Raw genomic sequence first — 24,611 nt, forward strand, 5'->3', positions numbered from 1 at the left:
AACCAGGCAGTAATAGGAACACACACACACACACACACACACACACACACACACACACACACACACACACACACACACACACACACACACACACACACACACACACACACACACACACACACACACACACACACACACACACACACCAGCTGGCTCTATCCCTGTTATTAGAGCATGAACTTCATTCATTAAGACGTCGTTAGCGATGCGCTAATGGAACGAGCTAATGGCTAATCTGGGTTTTGGGTCAATAATGACCCGCACACAGAGGTACAGCAAAAGAACAGTGATGCTACAATCACCCCACCAACACACTGTTTGTTCAAGCCATCAAGGTCCCTCTAGAGTTCATACGGCAATGACTAGCTAATGCAGATTATTCTCCCTTTTGCCCCTGTTGGTATTACACTGCTGTGTTCTATGAGGTTAGATGGTTAATGCTTATGTTTTCTCCTGCCAGGTGTGATACTTAGAGTAATGTACTCTCTTTTTAATGTCTTTGGTCCACATAGACCAAGCCAATGTAATTTGATGTCAGAGTACTATACATTAGTGTTGCTGTCTAGGTCCATGCTTCAATCTGGATTGGTTGTTAGTCCTGAGTAAAGATCCCTCTCATTGGTTCACACAGACACGGCCTACGTACGGATCCTTGTGACAGACGTCAATGACAACGCTCCGGCTTTCGCCCAATCGGTGTACGAGGTTAGCGTGGAGGAAGACAAGGAGGTGGGCTTCGTCCTCATCACCGTGACGGCCAATGATGAAGATGAAGGTGAGGCACATTGGGCTTGGTCTCAGGGTGGGGAGGGGTCAATCCGTCAACCTGGGTTTAGACTTTTTTGTTGTTGAAAAAAATAGCGCTCACAATGATAAGTTAATAAGTAAAGTTACTGGTGCTAGTTTCCTGGGACGTAGTTAGAACATTATTTGGACAGCACTGTTTATAATTCTAATGTTTACTCCCATGGAAGATTATCTTTCATCTTTACAAAGGCCTTGGCAGATACAAGTCTGAAGACACCCGAACATAACAATTGAGAATTGAATGTAAGCACAATGTCAGTCCACTGAGTCCAGTAGTCATAATGTCTTTGTTGAAGTGCCTGATACTCAGACAGGACTTGGGCTCTAGTGGTACAGTGTGTGTTTATCCTAGTGTCGCTTTTCCTACTTGTCTGTTCAACTCTGTCTCTCGACTGTAATGGAATCACTCACTCTCCCCCTGTCATTTCCCTCTGTGCTTATGAATTCCTGTCAATATTAAGTTCAATGTTCTGTTGATGCTTTGACAGGCTCCACAGAGATTAAGAAAAGTATAGGAGGTATATTTATGTAAAGAATACTCTGTCTTTCTCTCTCCGTCTCTGACTCCCACTCTGTCACTCTCTCTCTATTCCTCTCATTTTCTGTCAGAGCGTGTTAGCAAATCTCTGTGGTGAATGTGGGAGGTATGGATGCGGCCCCCCGAGGTAGTCATTTGATGTTTGTCTCTTTGTTTTTGTTTGTCCCTCGTCTCTCCTCCTCTGAAAATTAATAAATAAGAAAAACAGTGTGCTGTCTTAATGACAACGGTAAATCCTTTGTGGGAGTAGATGTCGATTGTTGTTTTGGTGGAAATGTCACCTTCCATGATGCTAACGCAGGTGTTGAAATGACATCTGATTTAATGGGCTGCTACATTACATTTAAAGAGTTAGTAAATGACTAAGACGAGAAGTGGGGCCACCATCTTGAATTTAGGGTTTGTTTTTGTTTTTCCTTTCCAATGTTCAGTTGAATTAGCAACTGTCTTGGCTCTGCTTTTTATCCCTCTTCAGACACCCCTAGCCTGATCCCTTGGCGGATTTGTAAAAGTATACAGCCCAAAAAGACACTGAAGCAGAATTAAGAAGTGCTAAGATAACAAACTAACCCACAAACAACAACTATAATTCCCTCCCAAATGTTCCGGCTTATCCGGTCGCTGCTCTGTAGACTTTACCCGAATTCGCCGTCTCAACAATGTGTCCCTCTGGTAATTAGGGAAAACGTCTCTCTCAACGGAGAGACAGGAGTGAGTGGAATAAACTGCCGTGGTGGCCATTTTGTCTCCCCCTGGCCCCCCACGCAGGTGTCCAAGCAGGGAGATGATCTGTATTAGCGGGGAGATTAGCTGTAAAACATGACACGATCCCTGGCTAAGCGCTAGCCTTGCTGAGCAGGCAGGTCTTAAGGGGAGGTTTGAGCTCAGCCACTCCTGGCTATGCTTGTGGTGGTGGAAGTAGGGTTGATGTCTGCCTGTGTAGTCTAGTCTCTCATCTCGTGGTGTTTTATCTCAGATCCTCTCGTTTCATTTCTCATACTTCAGATCTGCTAATTTTGTGTCTCTCCTTTCCTTCCCTCTCTTTCAGCTTTCCTGGCTCATCTCTGGTCTTTCCACAGCTTTTTTTCTCTCTCTCTCTCTACCTCTACCTCTACCTCATTATTCTGTCGTTCCTTTTCCTCCCCTCTGTTTTCTTTTCTTGTGCTATTGTCCCATTTTCCGGGGTCAGTCATAGTGTTGAGTAAGTCAGTTCAGTGTCCCATGTTGGTGCTGGAGGTGACAGTGTTTCTATAGATCAGTGGTTGACTGTCACACTCCACAGCCCTGTGATACATACACACACAGCTTAGTGAAAAAAGTTCCGGTGAAATCACCTCAGTGTTCATTGACCAGGGAAGCTAGCCTGCCTGCCTGCCTGCCCTGATGTCTGTCCACCCTCTCATCACATCATCACACACTCACACAACAACACACACACACCCACTGTCGTTGGTCCAGGTGTGCATGTGTGTGTGTGCTTCGGTAATAGGATTAGTCGATCTGACCTCCAGTTTATATATGGTCCCCTGCTCTTAGGGCCTCTCACCACCTGTCAACATCCACAAACCATGGAGCATTACAATGATGACACAAACACACAAAATATCAATGGAACAATACACCTTTATCGTGCTACTGGTGTGACAAGGCAATTCACATCTCATAACTCTTACATAACTCATTACAATCTTCAGCTGAGGTACTTCCATTGGTTTCTCTGCGACCTCTCTTTACCAGCCACCACTGTTCCACTGGATGCTGCTCCTCAACAGAGATAGTCAAGTAGACAAACACATGGAGAGATCTGTTTCATATGAGAATATCTTTACTTTTTAGTCTGACGCCCATATACACCCTCCTAATTCCAATCCCCTGTGTATTTCATTTCAAAGCACATCAAGGGCACTTTTCCATGAAATCCCAATATTTTCCCATTACACTCCCAGTGGAAGTTGGGGAATTGAAATAATTAGGGAACATATCTGTGGGGAATAGAGGGGCCCCTGTTAAACGCTCCCCCCAAAGCTGATTAGTTTCAGCATCTTTTGTTGCAGACAGACATCCTTTTAGGATCGGGTTTCTATCCCAAGTGGAAAATGTGCCGAATGAAGAACTTTTGGATGGGCTTTAACAAGATCAAGTTTTTTTGCTGAGGTTGACATTGGAGTTGAGTTGAGCTGAAGGTTTGGCAGTAAACAGATATAGGTTGTCTAGCTTAATGGTAAGCAGATTGGGGTAGGGGATGTGGTCCAATGGAGGTGGGGATATGCTAGTGACCTTAATCTGAATTTTGGGGCCTTCAGTGGAGCTCCTGCTTTGCTAAGGATGAAACCACTTAACCCTTGAGCCCCTCTTCACCCCCCTGGTGTGCACAGTTGCCCCCCTCACCAGTCTTACTTAAGGGAGGGGGGGTAACCATATGGCCAGACCGATCATTAGGGAGGCGGCCGGAGGCAAAAGTACAGGAGCTACTTCCCGCCACCCAACACACACTCACACACTTACTCACTCACCCAACACACACTTACTCACCCAACACACACTCACACACTTACTCACTCACCCAACACACACTCACACACTTACTCACTCACCCAACACACACTCACACACCCAACACACACTCACACACTTACTCACTCACCCAACACACACTCACACACTTACTCACTCACCCAACACACACTCACACACTTACTCACTCACCCAACACACACTCACACACTTACTTACTCACCCAACACACACTCACACACTTACTCACTCACCCAACACACACTCACACACTTACTTACTCACCCAACACACACTCACACACCCAACACACACTCACACACTTACTCACTCACCCAACACACACTCACACACCCAACACACACTCACACACTTACTCACTCACCCAACACACACTTACTCACCCAACACACACTCACACACTTACTCACTCACCCAACACACACTCACACACTTACTCACTCACCCAACACACACTCACACACCCAACACACACACAGTCACACACTTACTCACTCACCCAACACACACTTACTCACCCAACACACACTCACACACTTACTCACTCACCCAACACACACTCACACACTTACTCACTCACCCAACACACACTCACACACTTACTCACTCACTCACCCAACACACACTCACACACTTACTCACTCACCCAACACACACTCACACACTTACTCACACAATTACTCACTCACTTAACACACACTCACAAACTTACTAACTCACTCACTCACTCACTCACTCAACACACACACACCCTCTTGGCGAGTCTCATGGCAGATTGTGCTCAGAAGCTTTGACGGCCAGAACACTTAAGCCCCCTCCCCACACACACTCTCCCGATAGGAGCATGACATGTCGTAATGAAGGCCCGACATGTCTCACACAGATGGTGTTTGTCTCCTAAAATCTCCTCCGTGCTGGTAAACAGGGCCCGAGCCAGACGCAGGCAGGCAGGGAGTGTGGGTATGTGTGGGTCTGTGAGAGAGAGAAAAAGAAAAAGAGAGAGAGAGAGAGAGAGAGAAACCGTGTGTGTTTGTGTTTAAGCGAATATGTCTGAGTGTGGGGGTGGGAAGCTGGTGCAGGAACTAGTACAACATGAAATTGAGATTGTTTATGGAATGGAATGTGTCATGTTTAATGTAAGTCATCCAGCTTTGTGCACATCTGCATTCTTAACAGTCCTTTTCATACATATCTACTCATCAGACTCACTACTGTAGAACCCCAACCATGTCCTTATTCAGCTCTTACATAGCTTTATAAGGACTAGTATGAAGGTCCCACTGTGGAGCTCCAAGATGGAGCACCCAGCACTCTAACATGACAGACACCAGCAGTCAGGATTCAGACTCCTTTGATCCCATCTCATTATTCCCATTTCCCAGACCAGGAACGCCATCCTGACCTAGCCCTCTCCTTTCCACATCTGATGGGGTATCTGATTAGGGTTGACAGTGGTAGAGTGGATGAGGTTAGAGAGGAGGAATGAGAGAGTGAAGAGGAAAGGAGATAAGATAATTGGTGAGGATAAGAGAGATAAATGAGATAAAAGAAGAGAGGAAATTAGAAAGATGTGTGCATGCATGCGTGGGAGTATTCACAAATATGTACAGTACCAGTCAAAGGTTTGGACACACCTACTCATTCAAGGATTTTTCTTTATTTTTACTATTTTCTACATTGTAGAATAATAGTGAAGACATCAAAACTATGAAATAACACATATGGAATCATGTAGTAATCAAAAAGTATTAAACAAATATATTTGAGATTTGAGAATCTTCAAAGTAGCCACCCTTTGCCTTGATGACAGCTTTGCACACTCTTGGCATTCTCTCAACCAGCTTCATGAGGTAGTCACCTGGAATGCATTTCAATTAACAGGTGTGTCTTGTTAAAAATGAATTTGTGGAATTTCTTTCCTTCTTAATGCGTTTGAGCCGATCAGTTGTGTTGTGACAAGGTAGGGGTGGTATACAGAAGATTGCCCTATTTGGTAAAAGACCAAGTCCATAATATGGCAAGAACAGCTCAAATAAGCAAAGCGAAACGACAGTCCATCGTTATTTTAAGACAGGAAGGTCAGTCAACCCGGAAAATTTAAAGAACTTTGAAAGTTTCTTTAAATGCAGTCGCAAAAAACATCTAGCGCGATGATGAAACTGGCTCTCATGAGGACCGCCACAGGACAGGAAGACCCAGAGTTACCTCTGCTGCAGAGGATAAGTTCATTAGAATAACTGCACCTCAGATTGCAACCCAAATAAATGTTTCACAGAGTTCAAGTATAACACAGATATCTCAACATTAACTGTTCAAAGGAGACTGCGTGAATCAGGCCTTCATGGTCGAATTGCTGCAAAGAAACCACTACTAAAGAAGAGGAGAGTTGCTTGGGCCAAGAAACATGAGCAATGGACATTAGACTGGTGGAAATCTGTCCTTTGGTCTGATGAGTCCAAATTAGAATTTTTGGGTTCCAACCGGCGTGTCTTTATGAGACGCAGAGTAGGTGAACGGATGATCTCCACATGTGTGGTTCTCCCCGTGAAGCATGTAGGAGGAGTTGTGATGGTATGGGTGCTTTACTGGTGACACTGTCTGTGATTGATTTACAATTCAAGCCACTCTTAACCAGCATGGCCACCACAGCATTCTACAGTGATACGCCATCCCATCTGGTTTGCACTTAGTGGGGCTATCAGTTGTTTTTCAACAGGACAATGACACAACACACCTCCGGGCTGTGTAAGGGTTATTTGACCAAGAAGGAGAGTGGATGGAGTGCTGCATCAGATGAGCTGGCCTCCACAATCCCCCGACCTCAACCCAATTGCGATGGTTTGGGATGAGTTGGACCGCAGAGTAAAGGAAAAGCAGCCAACAAGTGCTTAGCATATGTGGGAAGTCTTTCAAGACTGTTGAAAAAGCATTCCAGGTGAAGCTGGTTGAGAGAATGCCAAGAGTGTGCAAAGCTGTCATCAAGGCAAAGGGTGTCTAATCTCAAATCTATTTTGATTTGTTTTACACTTTTTTTGTTACTTCATGATTCCTTATGTGTCACGTCCTGGCCAGTATAAGGGTTAATTGGTATTGTAGTTTGGTCAGGACGTGGCAGAGGGTATTTGTTTTATGTGGTTAGGGGTGGTGTGTTTGTTGTAGGGCAGTTGATTTAGGTATTCCGGGGTTTTTGGGCACTGTTTGATTTTCATGTATTCTATGTTTAGTCTAGTGTGTCTGTTTCTATGTTTGGGTTAATTGGGGTTGGGACTCTCAATTGAAGGCAGGTGTTGTCTATGTGCCTTTGATTGAGAGTCCCATATATGAGGGTGTGTTTGTGTTTGTCTTTTGTGGGAGATTGTTTTTGCACTGCGTTTTTGTATAGCCTGCAAAACTGTTGCACTGTTGTTGTTTATTGTTTTTGTATAGTGTTCAAGTGATCGATTAATTAAACTCAAAGATGAACACGACCTCGGCTGCGTATTGGTCTACTTTTTCTGATGAGGACTTTTCTATTTCTTCTGAAGACGAAGACGACTGTGACATTATGTGTTATTTAATAGTTCTGATGTCTTCACTATTATTGTACAATGTTGAAAATAGTAAAAATAAAGAAAAACCATGGAATCAGTAGGTGTGTCCAAACTTTTGACTGGTACTCTATGTTCATTTGTTGTGTGCACGTGTGTATTTTTAACTGAACACAGGGAGGAGGACGGGTAGTGCCTGAGACAAAGATGAGGTGGGGGTGGGTGAGACCAGCCCTCACTGCCTTCTGTATTGTAAAAGCTGTCGTAGAGAGGGGACCAAAGCGCAGCGTGTTGATTGCTCATGATGAATATTTATTTTAACTCAGAACACTAAAGAAAAACTAACAAAGCGAAAACAAAAGCACACAGTTCTGTCAGGTACAGAAAACTAAACAGAAGACAACTACCCACAAACACAGGTGGAAAAAAACCCTACTTAAGTATGATCTCCAATTAGAGACAACGAGGACCAGCTGCCTCTAATTAAAGATCATCCCAAAAAAACAACATAGAAATAGAAAACTAGAACCTAAACATAGATATAAAAAACCACAAAACACCCCCTGTCACGCCCTGACCTACTCTACCATAGAAAATAACATCTTACTATGGTCAGGACGTGACATGTATTCTGTCTAATGAGGCCCACTGTGAGAGAATCTGATGTTTTCCTCCGAAATATTTGATAGTCGGATGGCATTGTGTGACTCAGAGAGGGTATTGGGTGGGTTGTTATTTTGTGTGGAGGTCTGTTGGAAGTATGAGGTCGTTTTTGAATTTTTGTGCGGCACGTGTTTGTACGTGTGCAGATTGTCAGCCTGTAGGCTTGTGTGTGAGAGTGAGCACACACATACCACAGTCATACTGTCTGTAACTATGTCCTCCTTTCCCCTCCTCTAACATGGCCTACTAGTTCTACCTTGTCTAGCCAATAAAAACAACCTTGAAACAGCCATATCTCCTTGTCCAGGTGCCAACGCCAAGCTCCGCTACCAGATCACCTCTGGCAACACCATGGGCACCTTTGACGTGGAGCCAGAGGTGGGCACCATCTTTGTGGCCCAGCATTTAGACTACGAGATGGAGCAGCGCTACGAGCTGAGACTGGTGGCCTCCGACGGGAAATGGGAGAACGAGAGCCTAGTGGTGGTCCAGGTGGTGAACCACAACGACGAGGCGCCCGTCTTCGGCCAGACAGAGTACCACGCTGCTGTCACAGAGGAGCTGACCGAGTTGCCCGTCTTCGTGCTGGAGGTCAGTTGTCATACATACGATAGGCCAGGGTTCCCCAACTGGCGACTCATGGGCCGAATTTTGACCACAGGTGGTTTTATTTGGTTCCCCAAGTTTTCTGGAAATCAGCTGCAAATTATTTTAATTTTGGAACTCTGTTCCCAAGTATTCGGACACATACTAGAGAGACACCCGTATTCAAATGTAAGCAAGGGTTGAAATTATTATGTTTTAGTCAAATAGTATATATGTTTGGGTTTCTTGCGCTCAATTTTCAGTCTATCCATTTTCTAAATATGTACCGATCCCCGGCCATCCGCTCAAGAAAAAAATCATCCCGCGACTGAATCCAGTTGATGATCCCTGCTATAGACCATACGTCCTGGTTTACCTCTTATAACAGTCACATAAACAGTACATTACACCATTAGGATGTTTCATTAACTTACAGAGCTACCTGTCTTTAGCTGGAGGTCAGAGGCCATTCATACATAGCCCCTTTGTAACAACGACATAAGCAGGGTATGACAACTGATATTTGAAAGCCTTTTTTGATAAAGCTAAACTTGCTGTGAGGAAATTCTGTTTTAGACATGCAGCATAAAAAATGTAATAGAGTGGAAGTGAATGCAGTGACATTGTCCACCCATTGATGGAAATGTGGCTTTGGCTTCACCTCTCAAGTAACATAATATATACAGTAACTCATCGCACATGTGGACATTGTGTGAAATCAAATAGGCTCCAATGTTATACTCCTATCCCAAAGTGTTGATACCTAATACTACTCAACATGAGCACCCACAGTTTACCCACGATAAATAGTTGTGGAGCCTCCTGCTTTTTCTTAGGCTTTCATTGTATATCCAACCGAGTTTCGTCACACCTATTCCCACTAATTCCCAGTAATACTGTATGTGCATGTCGCCAAGGTAAATCAGATTAAAAAGGAGTACGATTCATGAGGGCATGGAAGTAATCCTAGAGAGAGAGAGGCATGTGTCACAGTATTCAACCCAGGGCTGCTTTCCTGGAGTTGGAATTGATTTGATGTGCACTCGGTTCCCCTCTAATGCACTTAATAGTTTCCAGTGTGTGGCAGCCATCCCCTCCCCGAAGCTCCTTCGCTCTGTATATGAATACAATCCTGCCGAAAGAAAAAAGATAGGAAATCCAATTTGAAATGAGTATTTACCTGGCCTTGGCTGTCGTACGCCGCACCGTGTCTCGATATTGTCTTCTCATTGCATTGTCAGGAAATGGAGAGAAAAAAATTGAAACTTTCAAAGGCTTTTGTAAACAAACCCTCCGGTGAGAGGAGAAGAGAGGAAGAAAGAAAGTGTATTTCTTCTTTTGCTGGCATCTATTAACTTTTAATTGCATTGTGCGTTCTGGTGATAGATGTGGGGGGAAGTGTCTGAGCTTGTCCTTCACACAGAGATAACATGAAGGCAGGTTAATTATCTATAGAGGAAAACAAGGAAAATAGTATTATTTTTGTTACAAGGCAACGGACTGTATATTGGCTACTGCAATCAAGGCTCTTTTCATGTCCTATTTTTGGAGCCAGATGGAATCTGAAGATGCAGAATATCCGTAAATCAACAGAAATGGTCAAATCAAATTATATATTCATAGTTAACTTCATTGAAAAGAAACATTCACAGCAGACTCTATCCGGCCCTACTGTCTAATGCAATTTTTTGTGGGTTTCCTGTTTGTAGGTTTCAGCCACCGACCCAGACCAGGAGGCAGACCAGAGCGCCCTGCGCTACTCACTCCACGGCCAGGGAGCCGGTAGCGAGTTCACCATCGATGAGCGTACGGGCCGCATCTACGCCCAACGCCGTCTGGACCGTGAGGAGCGCCCGGCCTGGCGTTTCCTGGTCCTGGCCACCGATGAAGGAGGAGCGGGACTCACTGGCTTTGCTGACGTCCTTTTGGAAGTTTGTGACATCAATGACAATGCACCAGTCTTCCCATGCCTGGCGCCGGACTCTTCAGGCTGCTTTGTTGGCCACGTGCCTGAGAACTCTCCCGCCGATACCTCAGTGATGGAGATGAGGGCCACGGATTTAGATGACCCCAAGGCCGGCAAGAACGCCATACTGACCTACCGCATCGTACAAAACGTTCGCAACGAGATCAACCTCAATCTGTTCTCCATCAACCCTTCAACTGGAACCATCAGTACAGTTCTACGGTCTCTGGACCGTGAGGTGGAGGACCGCTATCTGGTTGTGGTTGAGGCCAGGGATGGTGGGGGCTTGTCCGGGACTGGAACCGCTACTATCATGGTGTCTGATGTGAATGACCATCCACCAGTCTTCACCCAGAGGGTCTACAATGCCCAGGTTTGTTCACCTGCTCAAAACACACCTGTTCACCCCAACACTGTTGCTCTGTAATATGTTTGAGTATTTTGTTATCAATATTTTCATGTAATTTGTTATCAATATTAATAGGTGACAGAGGACCTAGAGGTAAACAGCGAGGTACTGGCGGTCTCCGCCAGCGATGGCGACCAGGGTGAGAACGCAGTGGTCACTTTCAGCATCGTTGGAGGCGATGAGGACAGGAAGTTCTTTGTGGAGACGGACAAGGCGAACCGGCGTGGTGTGGTGCGGCTGAAGAAGAAGATGGACTTTGAAAAGCCCCACGAGAGAACATTCAACTTGACTGTGAAGGCAGAAGACGCAGACTTCTTCAGCCTGGCATACTGCCTGGTTCAGGTGGAGGATTCCAATGACCACGCACCCGTCTTCTTCCCACAGTTCTATGAGGCTCCTGCCATGTCTGAGGACGTGTCTGTTGGCACCATTGTGGCTCAAGTCACCGCTGCCGATCTGGACTCAGGACTAAATGGCCGCTTCTCCTACAGCATTGCCAAAGAGTCTGACCCCTACGGGCAGTTCCTGGTGGACCAGTCAGGCTGGGTGGTAGTGGCTGACTCTCTGGACCGGGAAATGGTATCCCAGCACAGACTCATGGTCCTGGCCTCCGACACGGGCAGCCCGCCACTCACCGGCACCGCCATCGTCATGGTTACTGTACTGGACGTCAATGACAACGGGCCAGAGTTTGAGGTGCCCTACAAGCCCATTGTGTGGGAAAACATGGCTGCCCCCCAGGCAGTGAGAATAAACGATACATCCCTGCTTCTCCACGCAGCCGACCGCGACTCCTCACCCAATGGTGGACCGTTTTCCATCCGTCTCCTGATGTTAACCTCCGATGCTACCAACTTCAACCTGACTGACCTGCGCAACGGTAGCGCTGCACTGACTACCCTGCGAACCTTTGACCGTGAACGCCAGAAGGAGTACCGCCTTCCCATTCTCATGATTGACAGCGGCTCTCCCCCAATGAGCTCAACCAGCACACTGACGGTTGTCATCGGCGACAGGAATGACCACGCCCACTCTCCGGGCCACACAGACTTCTTTGTGTACAGCTACCAGGGTATGATTCTCCAGTATTCTGCTGATGTTGTTACAACACTACTTGTCACAGTTGAATGCGTACGGCCTCTTGAAGCCCCACATTACTTATTTAGTATTTCAGGCCATCTGTCAGCTTGCTGTTACTGCTGGAAAAACTCAGGTTTTCTGTAATGTATTTTTTGTGCATTCTCTGTAGGTGTTTTGCCAGATGAAAGTACATTAACCCTCTAATAAGAATTCATCATGTATCTCCAAAATGCCATGAAGCAAACAATTTAGTTAAGCTTAAGTCCCAGGTTTGATAGGCATATAAACAGGAGCCATTACATGTTTTATTTGATTTCACGCCTAAGGGGATTATAGCACTCCATTTAGCTTTTTGGAGGGAAAACAGGAGCTAGCATGCTAATGTGTGCACTTCCCCTGCTGTGTTTTCAAAACCGTGTCCATATGTGCCAACGAGGTGACTCTCTCCAACTTATCTTCTCCCCTCCTCCTCCTCCTCCCCTCCTCCTCCTCTTTCTTTCTTTCTTTCTTTCTTTCTTTCTTTCTTTCTTTCTTTCTTTCTTTCTTTCTTTCTTTCTTTCTTTCTTTCTTTCTTTCTTTCTTTCACTCTGAGAGCTTTCGGTGTACCACAGGGTGGGGTTGTCTTCCAGCACCTAATTCTGAGTTTTCCCCGTAGGTGTTCTCCCCACAACAGTGCTTGGACAGGTTCAATCCCCTGACCTTGATGACTGGAGCGAAAAGGTTTACAGATTCAAAGGCAAACCCCCCAGGTACTTTGATCTCCTCACTGAAGTTGGAATGAAGCCCGGCCACTTAACAGAGAGGAAAATAGTATAAAACTAAAGAGTGTATAATAAGAGGGGAGGAAAGAGAGAGAGAGACAGAATGTAAAAGGAGAGAAAGAGAAATGTTAGGGGAAGGAGAAACAGGCCATGTAAGAGAAACAGAGAAAGTAGAAATAGATTGGAAGAGAGAGAGGGAAAGCGAGAGAGAAAGGGAGATATGAATTGTCAGGAGCACCATTATTAATACTTCATAAAGAATTGTATTGAAAATTCTCAGTGAAGCGAGGAACGACGCTCTGGTTTTGTTTGATGGGTGCGCAATGTTTGGTGTGCATTGAAAAGAAGCTGATTACGCTGCTAGCACCTCTCCCTCTAATGAGACACCTGTAATCGGGAGAGCTAGTAAGCACACGAAAAGATGACAAGGAACGACAGAGAGAGCGAGAAAGTGAGCAAGGAAGAGCCATTACCATGTTGAATCCCCAGTCAGCAGATCCCAATGCGTCTCGAAGGACCAAACTATATGGATCATCTCATTATACCTACCAGCCATCCCTGTAAATGATGATTTGAAGCCTATTTGTTTTCTGTCTCCAAAGTGCTGTGTTGCATGTTTGCCCCGGCTAGCTCTGCAAACAGGGATTCATTAATGTATTACATTAACCTGGTCTCCCGGGGATGGATGACATAACACACATCTCCCCACAGCTCAGCACCTCTTCGATTGGGCCAGCCGGTTTCATTTTCTTATGGCTCAGTCGATTACCTCATTTGGCCTGACTTCTGAAGGTCACGGGCCATGCATAACCAGATTTTACTGTTATGTAAGAGAGAGCTACGGCACCTTTTCAAATCTCTTTTCAAATCAAATCAAATCAAATTGTATTAGTCACATGCGCCGAATACCTTACAGTGAAATGCTTACTTACGAGCCCCTAACCGACAGTGCAGTTTTAAAAAATACGGATAAAAATAAGAGATTAAAGTAACAAGTAATTAAAGAGGAGCAGTAAAATATAACAATATATACAGGGGGGTGCCGGTACAGAGTCAATGTGTGGGGGCACCGGTTAGTTGAGGTAATATGTACATGTAGGTAAAGTTAATTAAAGTGACTATGCATAGATGACAACAGAGAGTAGCAGTGGTGTGGAGAGGGGAGGGGGCAATGTGAATAGTCTGGGTAGCCATTTTTGATCTTGGGCCAGTGTGTGAGGGTGCTTACCTTGGTGTGCCATCAAACAATGTGATGCTAAAACAATAATGCAGCCATAAACATGTGTATGTTGCTCCAGTTGTACAAAGGCTCTATAGAGCTGAGCTTACATACTGTACTGCTTCTTTCTTTGTCCACATGGGCATTCCCTATTCTTAGAAATGCCTTGTCCCCCCCCATCTTCAGTAGAGACGGAAGCTTCAAAAACAGAAACATTTTGAAAGACATCAGATGAACTCCTTGGCATTGACCTCTAACTTGAGAGATGAGGAGAGAGTGAGGTAGATGGAGATAGTCACAGCAGAACCATCATCATTCCCTTGTCATGATCTGAGCCAGTGATAAGGACCAGAGTGTACAGGGGCCAAGTAAATAGAGGGATGATAGATGGAAGGGGAGAGAAGATATGAGTAGATAGCTGGGAAGGAGAAGAGTGACTGTAGTAAAGGGAACAAGGACATGTGAGTAAGAAAAGTTAGAGAAGTGAGAAGTAGACTTTAGGAGCAGGATAGGATAGAAAGTTCTGCAGTATTAACATGGGGCTTAGGTAGGGCTGGTAGGGTTAGTGTAGTGAGAATGTGTCTATGGGGAGTAGAGAGAGATGTAGAAGGAACCCAAGAGGCTGTGGGAACAGGTTCAGGGGGAATAGGTTTTTGATAGAGTGAACACTGAACTGGGTATGCAGGGAATAGAGAAATGGAGTTAACAGGGGGCTAGGTGGGAGGAGGGAGGGGTGTTGGTAGAGTGGAGGAGAGGTAGGGAAGAGGGGGTTGCATTGATACTGATAGTGAAGCCATCTATAATGCATGTGGCTGTCTCCCTGGACAGTTCAGTGTTTTAATGTGAGATGGTGAGCATGGAGGGAGGCCAGGGATAGTCCTGCATGGATGAACACCGGGGGGACTACTGCTGATCTCTCTTACTCTCTGTTCTCACCCCCCCCCCTCTCTTTTACTTCTATTCCCACTACCCCCCTTTTCTATCGATCTTCTGCCATTTCTCTCTCTCTCCCTCCATCTCCTCCTCCCTCCTCCCTCTCTCAGCGGGTTGTTCAGTCTGAACCACAACTCAGGCCAGTTGATTATCAGAGAGGGGGCCCCTGTGCCGGTGGGTTCCTACAGCCTCGAGGTGCGTGTCTCCGACAAGACCTGGCCCGACGTGACCTCCACTGCAGAGGTCGTCGTCAGGGAGCTGGACGAGGAGGCGGTCCAGAACGCTGGCTCTTTGCGCCTGTCCAGTGAGTGTTTTGCACCCTTAGTGTATCAGCCAATATTCTCACTTTTCACTCTTTTTCGTGGTCACTGACCACAGCCATAAGGAGCTAATGCTGTCATAATGTTTCCATAGTAACCGTGTCACGTGTGATGACATGCATGCCAGAGTGCTGTGTGGCAGGCTTTCTTGTATCTAATAGGTCCCTACGGTCGAGGTTCATATCACCCCCAGACACCAGCTGAGCATTTACATACATCCGACTGATCTGTTCTATCATTACCTGTAGAACATTGGGCAGGGGAGTGCTTTGCAAGGAGCATTCCACTTTGTAGTGTGTTGAACTACAAAATGATGAACTGAGTGTCCTGACCATTCAATCCCACCATCCTGTTGGGCAGACATCACAGTGGAACAGTTCTTCAGCAGTGCACCGGGTCAGGAGAGTTCTTTCTCCCGCCTGGGTCGTCTCCTCTCCGAGCTTCTCCAGACCGACCGGGACAACGTCCACGTCTTCTCTGTCGCCAACGGCAACCGCCAGGGTGAGCGCGAGATCAACGTGTGGTTCGCCGCCCACGGCTCGCCGTACTTCAAGGCCGAGAAACTCCACGGCAATGTGATGGCGCATAAAGCTAAGGTAAAGATGGGATACACAAGTCTCTCGTATAAGAGTCTGAATACGCATAAAGCTTCACACTAGACAACGTTACAAACATTCACACTATCTCACACACAGTGATGCACTACTAAAAAGAAATCCATATTTAAAATCTCACACACACTTAAACACACAAACACACTGACACCCTGTTCAACAACATGCATATTTTATAACTCACACACATTTAAACTCTCACACACACTTAATCACACACGCACAGCGGCGGTGTGTGTAAATTTTTCATATCCATTTAAGGCATGAGATAGCAGCTGGTGACCAAAGCTTGTGCCGGGGGAACAGAAAGGGAGAGAGATGGATGGAGAGAAAAAGAGGGATGACAGGAGAGAACGTCTGAGTCTTTATAAAGTCTTCACTCGTCCATAAATCCTAAACTGTTTTTTTTTTTGTGAGTGTTGCGCTGCCCAGAAGCAGTTGTTTATACACTGAGTGTGTGTCACTGACAGTTTTACTGCTGCCTGTTAAGCTCGGAGGGAGCTGGTGAGCTGCTTTTAAGCCATTGGAGTCAGATTGAGTCAGAATGAATTCATCCAGAGACATCACCTGGCTGTAAATTAAGACTATGAAAGACTGATATGAGGATGATATGAAGGCTGATTCAAACCAATTTGATTTCGCTGACAGGCAGTAGACTCACTCTCTCTTTTTCTCCCCCCTCCTCTCTCAGTTTGAAGCAGCACTGGGTGTGTCTCTCTCCCAGGTGGGTATAGACGAGTGTCCCTACACAGACTGCAGTCAGTCAGGCGGCTGCAGCAGTGACGTCACCTTCAGCCTCACCCCCACTGCTCTCAGCTCCGGGAACACCTCCCTGGTGTCTGTCTCCGCCTCCTCTGAGGCACGCTGCGGCTGCAGGGCCAGAGAGAGCCTGCACCAGGCCTGCTCCTCCTACCCCCACAACCCCTGCCTCAACGGAGGCACCTGTCAGGACAGCGAGCTGGGATACAGGTATAACGGCCAAAGACAGTTGGAGCCAATAGCTCTCGCTAGTTAGCATTAGCTGTTAGAAATAAAACGTTCGCAATGTTTCTCCCCTGCCGTTCAGGTGCAAGTGTCCTCCCATGTTTGACGGGCCTGAGTGCCAGCAGACCAAGCACACCTTCCGCGGCCAGGGTTACGCCTGGTTCCCTCCCATCAGGCCTTGCTTTCAGAGCCACATCTCATTAGAGTTCATAACCGAGTCAGCCAATGGGCTGCTGCTCTACAACGGCCCTCTAGGCCCCGCCCAGGCCGGAGAGCAGGAGGACTACATCGCTCTGGGTAAGAACAGACAGCCTACATGTAGGCCCTGATCAGAAACAACCACACCCTAGTCCATCTCACTTACTCCTACTTCCTACTTTCAATGTGTCTGGAAATGGATAGGTAACCAATATGGGGATCGACTGGCAACCAGCACTCTTGATCAAACCCCTAGTGGAGGTGACATAGTCATATCCTCATAAGCCTGCGTTATATTCAGGTCCCTATAAGCCATGTGGCTTTTATGTCAAGTCATGTCCCCCCTAATCCTAATGTCACATCCCAGTGGTCCTATATGTCCCTAAAAGATTTGTCCAGTTTGGCCTTTAGAAAGGCCTTACATAATCTGTTTGGTAGCCCCGTCGCATTAATTTATGTAATTATCGAGCCTGCTCCGGGGATAGCAAATCGAACATGGCTGCTGAATTGATTGCAGCGAAGCATTTTTCACTGGTTCTGCTCAACTGAGTAGCAGTGTAGAACACAGAGGTTGGTCAGGTCACACACCATGTAGTCATACACACTTTCACACGCATACTGTTAATGCAACATTAAGGCGACTTATCAATGTAACTCTGTATATTGGTGAGTCAGACAGTTTCAAGCGCTTGATGGCTAGATTGGCTTGTTTCCAAGAATGTGTTTGTGAAAATGGCTAGATTGATTGATGGAGAGTCAGAATGTGTTTCCACTGTTTTGTGATCTCAAGCCTCAAAGTGATTATCTCTCCTCATCCCTGTTTCCTGTCTCTCTTCCAGAATTGAGGAATGGCGTTCCGACCCTCAGCATCAGCCATGGATCAGGAACACTGACGCTGCAGCTCCCAACGAGATCCACCATCACGGACCGCCGATGGCACCGCCTGGACATCATCAGTGACGGAAAGGTCCAGACATATTCCCAGAATGGTTGGGAGGAGGGAATGGTTGGGGATTGGGGAATAGCCGAAGGGGGAATCCTCATTGCGATGCTTACATTATGAGCTGAGCTAGGACCTGACTGTGAATGTGACGGTGGTGCTATATGATGTGTTTAATCCAGGCAGTTCAACTGATCCTAGACCAGTGTTCGGGGGCAGTGGTGAATGAGGTGGAGGGTCTAGTGGTGGAGGTGCTGGAGACAGATCAGTCTGGCTGCAAGGCTTCTGGAGAGACCCCTGGCAACCTGAGGTAAGAGGAGACAACTGTAGACCACTAGACTATTATAGACCACTGAAGACCACTACTGACCACCCATATTATGCACAAGCTAACACTAGCTGGGTTTCCATCCAATTGGCGACAGATTTTCATGTGAATATTCTAAAATCATCTAAATAAAAACGGATGACGTAGTGCACATAAAATACATTTTGCAGTCAAATTCCCACGTAATGAATACAAAAAGTGAAATGGGTTTCAATCGTATTTTAAACTCTACTGATGGTTTTCTCTGAAAACAAATGTTTTGTTAAATAGCGAGTGTGCCCACTCTGATATTGGCACGTGCTCTCTAGCCAATAGCACTATCTGCACGCTGTTGACTACAGAGCAAGAACAAAGAGCGAGAACATTTTTATTTGTCAAATGGCAGCCAAGCATCGATCATGCACTTTCACCACCCTGTGAAGTTCATTATAACTTATTTCATCTGTAGCCTAATAAATTGCATGCTTTCTCGACGAGTCGTAGTGGGAGGACCACACTACATGTCATCGCGTGACTCCAACTTTACTTCTATATAATGGTTATTATATCAATATTTGTGCATTAAAGCGTTTTTATCGACATTTCCCGTATAATTAATTTTACCGACACAAAAAGCATATATTATTTTTGTCGACATTTGGTAAGTTTGCCGAAAAATTTTCTATTTCCATCAGGCCTGTCATGACATTTTTGATCCAACATGTACTATGCTGCGTAAGAATGTTGGATGGAAACCAACCTTTATCACCCTCTCCTCCCCATCTCCCAGGTTCCTGAATGTGAACCAGCCTCTCCAGCTGGGCGGGGTGAAGGAAGCCTCCACTCACAGACGCTACAAAGCTTTCACTGGCTGCCTCAGGAACCTGGTGGTCGATAGCAAGGTAACCTCTCTCTTCCCCCCCTCCCTTGCTTTCTCTTTCTTTCGTTCTTTCTCTCCCTCTGCGTTAAAGTCACACCTCCTCCTCTACCTCCACCACCTTTTATTTCCCACTTCTCTAGTAGTTCTATCCTCTTTTCCTCACTGTCACAGTGTTTTCATGCTCCCCATCAGAGTGACAGAGCTGTCTATCCGATCAGACTGATAGTGACAGGTTTATGAACAGAGCTGAGAGGACACGGAGACTGGCAGCTGTATTAATATACCTGGGAAGAAGAGATGCTTTCTTTTAGTCTGTTTACTCTATAGGGTTGTCAATATTCATTTGTTTATGTGAGTGGGTTTTTCCTACAGTGTTTTGAGAGGCAGTGTATGTGTCTTCCAGATGGGAGAGTGTTAGCTTCTCTGTCTCTTTTACGACTTCTCTCTGCAACGTGTGTGTGTGTGTGTGTGTGCGTGCGTGCGTGTGTGCGTGCGTGTCAATCTCTTGTGTGTGTGTGTGTGTGTGTGTGTGTGTGTGTGTGTGTGTGTGTGTGTGTGTGTGTGTGTGTGTGTGTGTGTGTGTGTGTGTGTGTGCTTGCGTGCGTGCGTGCGTGCGTGCGTGCGTGCGTGTGTGCGTGTCAATCTCTTTGTGTGTGTCTTCTGTTGGCACTGGCTGAGAGTGCCGGGGGAGAGAGTTGGACAGACGGTCGTTTGAGCACAGCTTATGAACTGAGGCCGAAAAAACGATTTCAATGTCCAAATAAGAAATAAATTAAAAGAACATCTCCTCCATAAACTATTCCTGAAAGCAGATTAGCTTATGTGGTTTTGCGTCACTGCTGGGAAATATGAATGGGAGGGAACACGAGAATGGAGTGGTGGCCATTTTGGCTCAGACGGTTGACAGTTGACCATATACAGTCCTGTTTGACTGTATATGTATAATTAGGGGAGAGGAGCACAGCAGGACAGCATGAGTGATGACCATTTTGGATCAGACAGTTGACTGTATACAGCAACAGTAATACCCATTTTGGCTCCGGAAGTTAAACATTTAAAGCCCTATTTGACATGAGGTGTGAAAGGAGAGGATCACAGGGCAGCAATGGCATCCATTTGGGCTCAGACTGTTGACATAAAGCCCCTTTGAAACAGAAATGTTGATAACTGACTCTGAGGGCTCTCTTTATGTTTCTCTATGCTGATATTTAACCTATAATGTACATCTCTCTCTGGAGGTGTATGACCTGGGAATTCCGGGGGAGAACTTGGATAGTTCCCCAGGCTGTGGCCTGACAGACGGGGTGTGTGTGACAGCAAGTGGACCCTCCTGTGGCGTCCATGGAACCTGCCTGGGCGAGTGGGCCTCCTTCAGCTGTGACTGTCACCCCGGGTACAGCGGGCACAAGTGTGACAAAGGTAGTTGACTTTTCTGGTGGACTGGTTCTTCTTCACAGCAATATTTTGGTGTGTGAATGTGTGTGAGAGGGAGTATTAACCATATCGCCTCTCTCCCCTGTAGCTCTACCAGAGTGGTCCTTCGTCAGGGACAGTATGCTACGCTACCAGCTGAGGGGGGGAGGTAGCCCCCGTCGTACACACATCCAGCTCATGCTCCGCACGCGCTCCTCCTCTGGCACCCTGCTCTCCATGACGTCCCGCGATGCCAACGAGTACATCATCGTGGAGGTCAGTGCCCTGCTGTAACATCACTCACAGGATCCAATTTAGTCAATTGGGAAATGAAAAGTGGCTACATTTGCTGATGTCCTCTCGCCGCTCTCTCAGATCGTAGACGGCCACCTGTCGGTGCGTGCCAACCTGGGCGACGGTGCCCACTCCCTCCGCCTGGCCAGCCAGCGAGTCGACGGGGGCCAGTGGGTCCTCGCCAGCTTGCATCGTCATGACAACCTCTTCACGCTGCGCCTGGAGCAGGGTGGTGGCTCGCGGGAGGTCAGGGCCTGGCTGGGGAACAGGCGGGAGATTGTAGTGCACCCTTCCAGTGTGCTGCTGGGAAATGGACCAACCCCAGGACAATCTGCTGACTTCCAGGGTAAGACTGTCTCCTCTTCTGTCCTTTCCATGTTTTCTCTACTGATTCTCTCTTCTTTCTCCTCTGTCTCCTCTTTGTCTCAATCTATTCTCCTGTTTTCCTCTCTCATTTCATCCTCTCTTCTCATCATTTCACCTCATCCTGTCTCTACTCCTCCCTGTAATGAGCTCCTCTCTCCTTGTCTCTCCCTGGGTGAGTCTGCCCTCTAGCTCTCAGTGTGGGTATCTTTGGTTGGGTCAAAAAGCCACAGGTCCATGTCAAGGAGTGACTGATCATTCTGTCGTCATTTTGTTCAATCTTATTTACTCAATCTTTCCCTTTTTTCCCTCTATTTTACTTTACCAAGGTAAATACATTTCTTAGAAATAGCAATTACAGAAAACAGTTATCTCTGATTATCTTTAATTATCTCTGATTATCTTTCGTCCTATTAGTATTTGTCAGTCATTAAGTCTCTCTCCCTCTCTCTCTCTCTCTCTCGCAGGCTGCTTGCGGGATGTGAGGCTGAACGGCCAATCCCTCCCTCTGGATGGTCAGAGTACAGAGTTCAGTACAGTGTTGGAGCGGAGGGGGGTGACCTCAGGCTGTCACTCAGACGCCTGCAGTGCCAAGCCCTGCCGCAACCCCCTTTACTGTGTGGACCTGTGGAGGAAACACCAGTGCAGGTGTGTGAGGCTGGCTACACACACACACACACACACAATTAAACACAGACAAGCACTCTCTCACACACACACACACAATCTTACACATGCTAAGGACACACAGACATAGTTAAGAACAAACCTGTTCTCCGTCCTCTCCCAGGTGTCCAGGTGGGCAGGTGACGGTGACAGACGAGACATCAGGCCACCACCGCTGTGTGCCCTCCCCCTGTGGACCCTCGGCCTGCCGTAACAGGGGCACCTGCCACGCCCTGACCCCCGATAGCTGGCAGTGCCGTTGCCCCGAGGGGTTCAGAGGTCAGCGTTGTGAGGTGGGCCAGATGAAAGCCCACCGTATGGCCGCCCTCAGCCCGGGCTCCATCCTGGTCATCAGCATGTGTCTGCTCGTCTTCTTCGGTAAATATGGACGACTACAACCCTCTCTTCACATGACCTTTCACCCTTCATATAGTGAGTTGTTTTAACGGAACGTTGAGCGTGCTTAAAATAGAGTAGCCATTATAATGCTGTCCATTAGCAGCATTGATAAACACTATATAGATAGATGTGTAATTACAGTTGAAGTCGGAAGTTTACATACACTTATGTTGGAGTCATTAAAACTCGTTTTTCAAACACTCCACAAATTTCTTGTTAACAAGCTATAGTTTTGGCAAGTCGGTTAGGACATCTAGTCATTTTTCCAACAATTGTTTACAGACAGATTATTTCACTTATTATTCACTGTATCACAATTCCAGTGGGTCAGAAGTTTACATACACTAAGTTGACTGTGCCTTTAAACAGCTTGGAAAATTCCAGAAAATTATGTCATGGCTTTAGCAGCTTTTGATAGGCTAATTGACATCATTTGAATCAATTGGAGGTGTACCTGTGGATGTATTTCAAGGCCTACCTCCAAACTCAGTGCCTCTTTGCTTGACATCATGGGAAAATCAAAAGAAATCAGCCAAGACCTCATAAAAAATTGTAGCCCAACCTCAAGTCTGGTTCATCCTTGGGAGCAATTTCCAAATGCCTGAAGGTACCACGTTCATCTGTACAAACAATAGTACGCAAGTATAAACACCATGGGACCACGCAGCCGTCATACCGCTCAGGAAGGAGACACGTTCTGTCTCCTAGAGATTAATGTATTTTGGTGCGAAAAGTGCAAATCAATCCCAGAACAACAGCAAAGGACCTTGTGAAGATGCTGGAGGAAACAGGTACAAAAGTATCTATATCCACAGTAAAACGAGTCCTACATCGACATAACCTGAAAGGCCGCTCAGCAAGGAAGAAGCCACTGCTCCAAAACCTCCATAAAAAAAGCCAGACTACGGTTTGCAACTGCACATGGGGACAAAGATCGTACTTTTTGGAGAAATGTCCTCTGGTCTGATGAAACAAAAATAGAACTGTTTGGCCATAATGACCATCGTTATGTTTGGAGGAAAAAGGGTGAGGCTTGCAAGCCGAAGAACACCATCCCAACCTTGAAGCACGGGGGTGGCAGCATCAAGAGGGTGCTTTGCTGCAGGAGGGACTGGTGCACTTCACAAAATAGATGGCATCATGAGGATGGAAAAGTATGTAGATATATTGAAGCAACATCTCAAGACATCAGTCAGGAAGTTAAAGCTTGGTCGCAAATGGGTCTTCCAAATGAACAATGACCCCAAGCATACTTCCAAAGTTGTGGCAAAATGGCTTAAGGAAACAAAGTCAAGGTATTGAAGTGGCCATCACAAAGCCCTGACCTCAATCCTATAGAACATCTGTGGGCAGAACTGAAAAAGTGTGTGCGAGCAAGGAGGCCTACAAACCAGACTCAATTACACCAGCTCTGTCAGGAGGAATGGGCCAAAATTCTCCCAACTTATTGTGGGAAGCTTGTGGAAGGCTACCCAAAACGTTTGACCCAAGTTAAACAATTTAAAGGCAATGCTACCAAATACTAATTGAGTGTATGTAAACTTCTGACCCACTGGGAATGTGATGAAAGAAATAAAAGCTGAAATAAATCATTCTCTCTAATATTATTCTGACATTTCACATTCTTAAAATAAAGTTGTGATCCTAACTGACCTAAGACAGGGGGTTTTACTAGGATTAAATGTCAGGAATTGTGAAAAACGGAGTTTAAATGTATTTGGTTAAGGTGTATGTAAACTTCCGACTTCAACTGTAGATGTATGTAGAAATGAGGGCAGGGGAAATAGACTAGAGACTAGAGGGCCGTTCAGTGACATGTGACAGGTAGCGAGGTTTGTATGAGCCTCTGACGGGTACGGCTGTGTGATGTCAGACTGGCAGTGCCTCCGAGGGCCCCACTGCCAACGCTGACGGCCCTGATACACGACGTAGAGAGATCATAGCCCCATGCCAGGGAAAGGAGAGGGGGATGAGAAGACTAACATAAACATCTGAGTGCTAAAACTAGAAATGTCAAGCAAGATGAGGAAAAGGGTGTAGTAGCTGCAGTGGTGAATGTCTAAAAAAGTGATATATTATGGTTAGACTTGCAGGGAGAGTGAGGAGGGGAAATTGAGAGAGATGGCATGAAGGGAAAGGGGAAAAGAGAGTGTAGGATTGCCTGAGGGACAGCGGATGGCCAACAGAAGACAAGAGGTGAACGTGAAAAG

The 24,611-nt window shown here is 46.2% G+C and overlaps 1 protein-coding gene across 1 annotated transcript in view; it reads left to right on the plus strand.

Moving 5' to 3' along the window:
* Positions 1–24,611, plus strand: part of LOC106580611 (neural-cadherin) — a 118,166-nt gene that overhangs the window by 90,540 nt on the left and 3,015 nt on the right. The window contains exons 16-32 of the mRNA XM_045702620.2: positions 632–775; positions 8,378–8,661; positions 10,365–10,994; positions 11,106–12,102; positions 12,766–12,859; positions 15,134–15,327; positions 15,704–15,939; positions 16,649–16,926; positions 17,024–17,238; positions 17,979–18,106; positions 18,262–18,389; positions 19,177–19,288; positions 20,505–20,685; positions 20,789–20,955; positions 21,055–21,319; positions 21,804–21,984; positions 22,127–22,380. Of these exons, the coding sequence (XP_045558576.2) occupies positions 632–775; positions 8,378–8,661; positions 10,365–10,994; positions 11,106–12,102; positions 12,766–12,859; positions 15,134–15,327; positions 15,704–15,939; positions 16,649–16,926; positions 17,024–17,238; positions 17,979–18,106; positions 18,262–18,389; positions 19,177–19,288; positions 20,505–20,685; positions 20,789–20,955; positions 21,055–21,319; positions 21,804–21,984; positions 22,127–22,380 (4,488 nt within the window). The remainder of the gene's footprint in view (positions 1–631; positions 776–8,377; positions 8,662–10,364; positions 10,995–11,105; positions 12,103–12,765; positions 12,860–15,133; positions 15,328–15,703; positions 15,940–16,648; positions 16,927–17,023; positions 17,239–17,978; positions 18,107–18,261; positions 18,390–19,176; positions 19,289–20,504; positions 20,686–20,788; positions 20,956–21,054; positions 21,320–21,803; positions 21,985–22,126; positions 22,381–24,611) is intronic.

Source organism: Salmo salar, chromosome 02, assembly GCF_965601325.2.
Source record: "Salmo salar chromosome 02, fSalSal1, whole genome shotgun sequence".
NCBI lineage: Eukaryota > Metazoa > Chordata > Actinopteri > Salmoniformes > Salmonidae > Salmo > Salmo salar.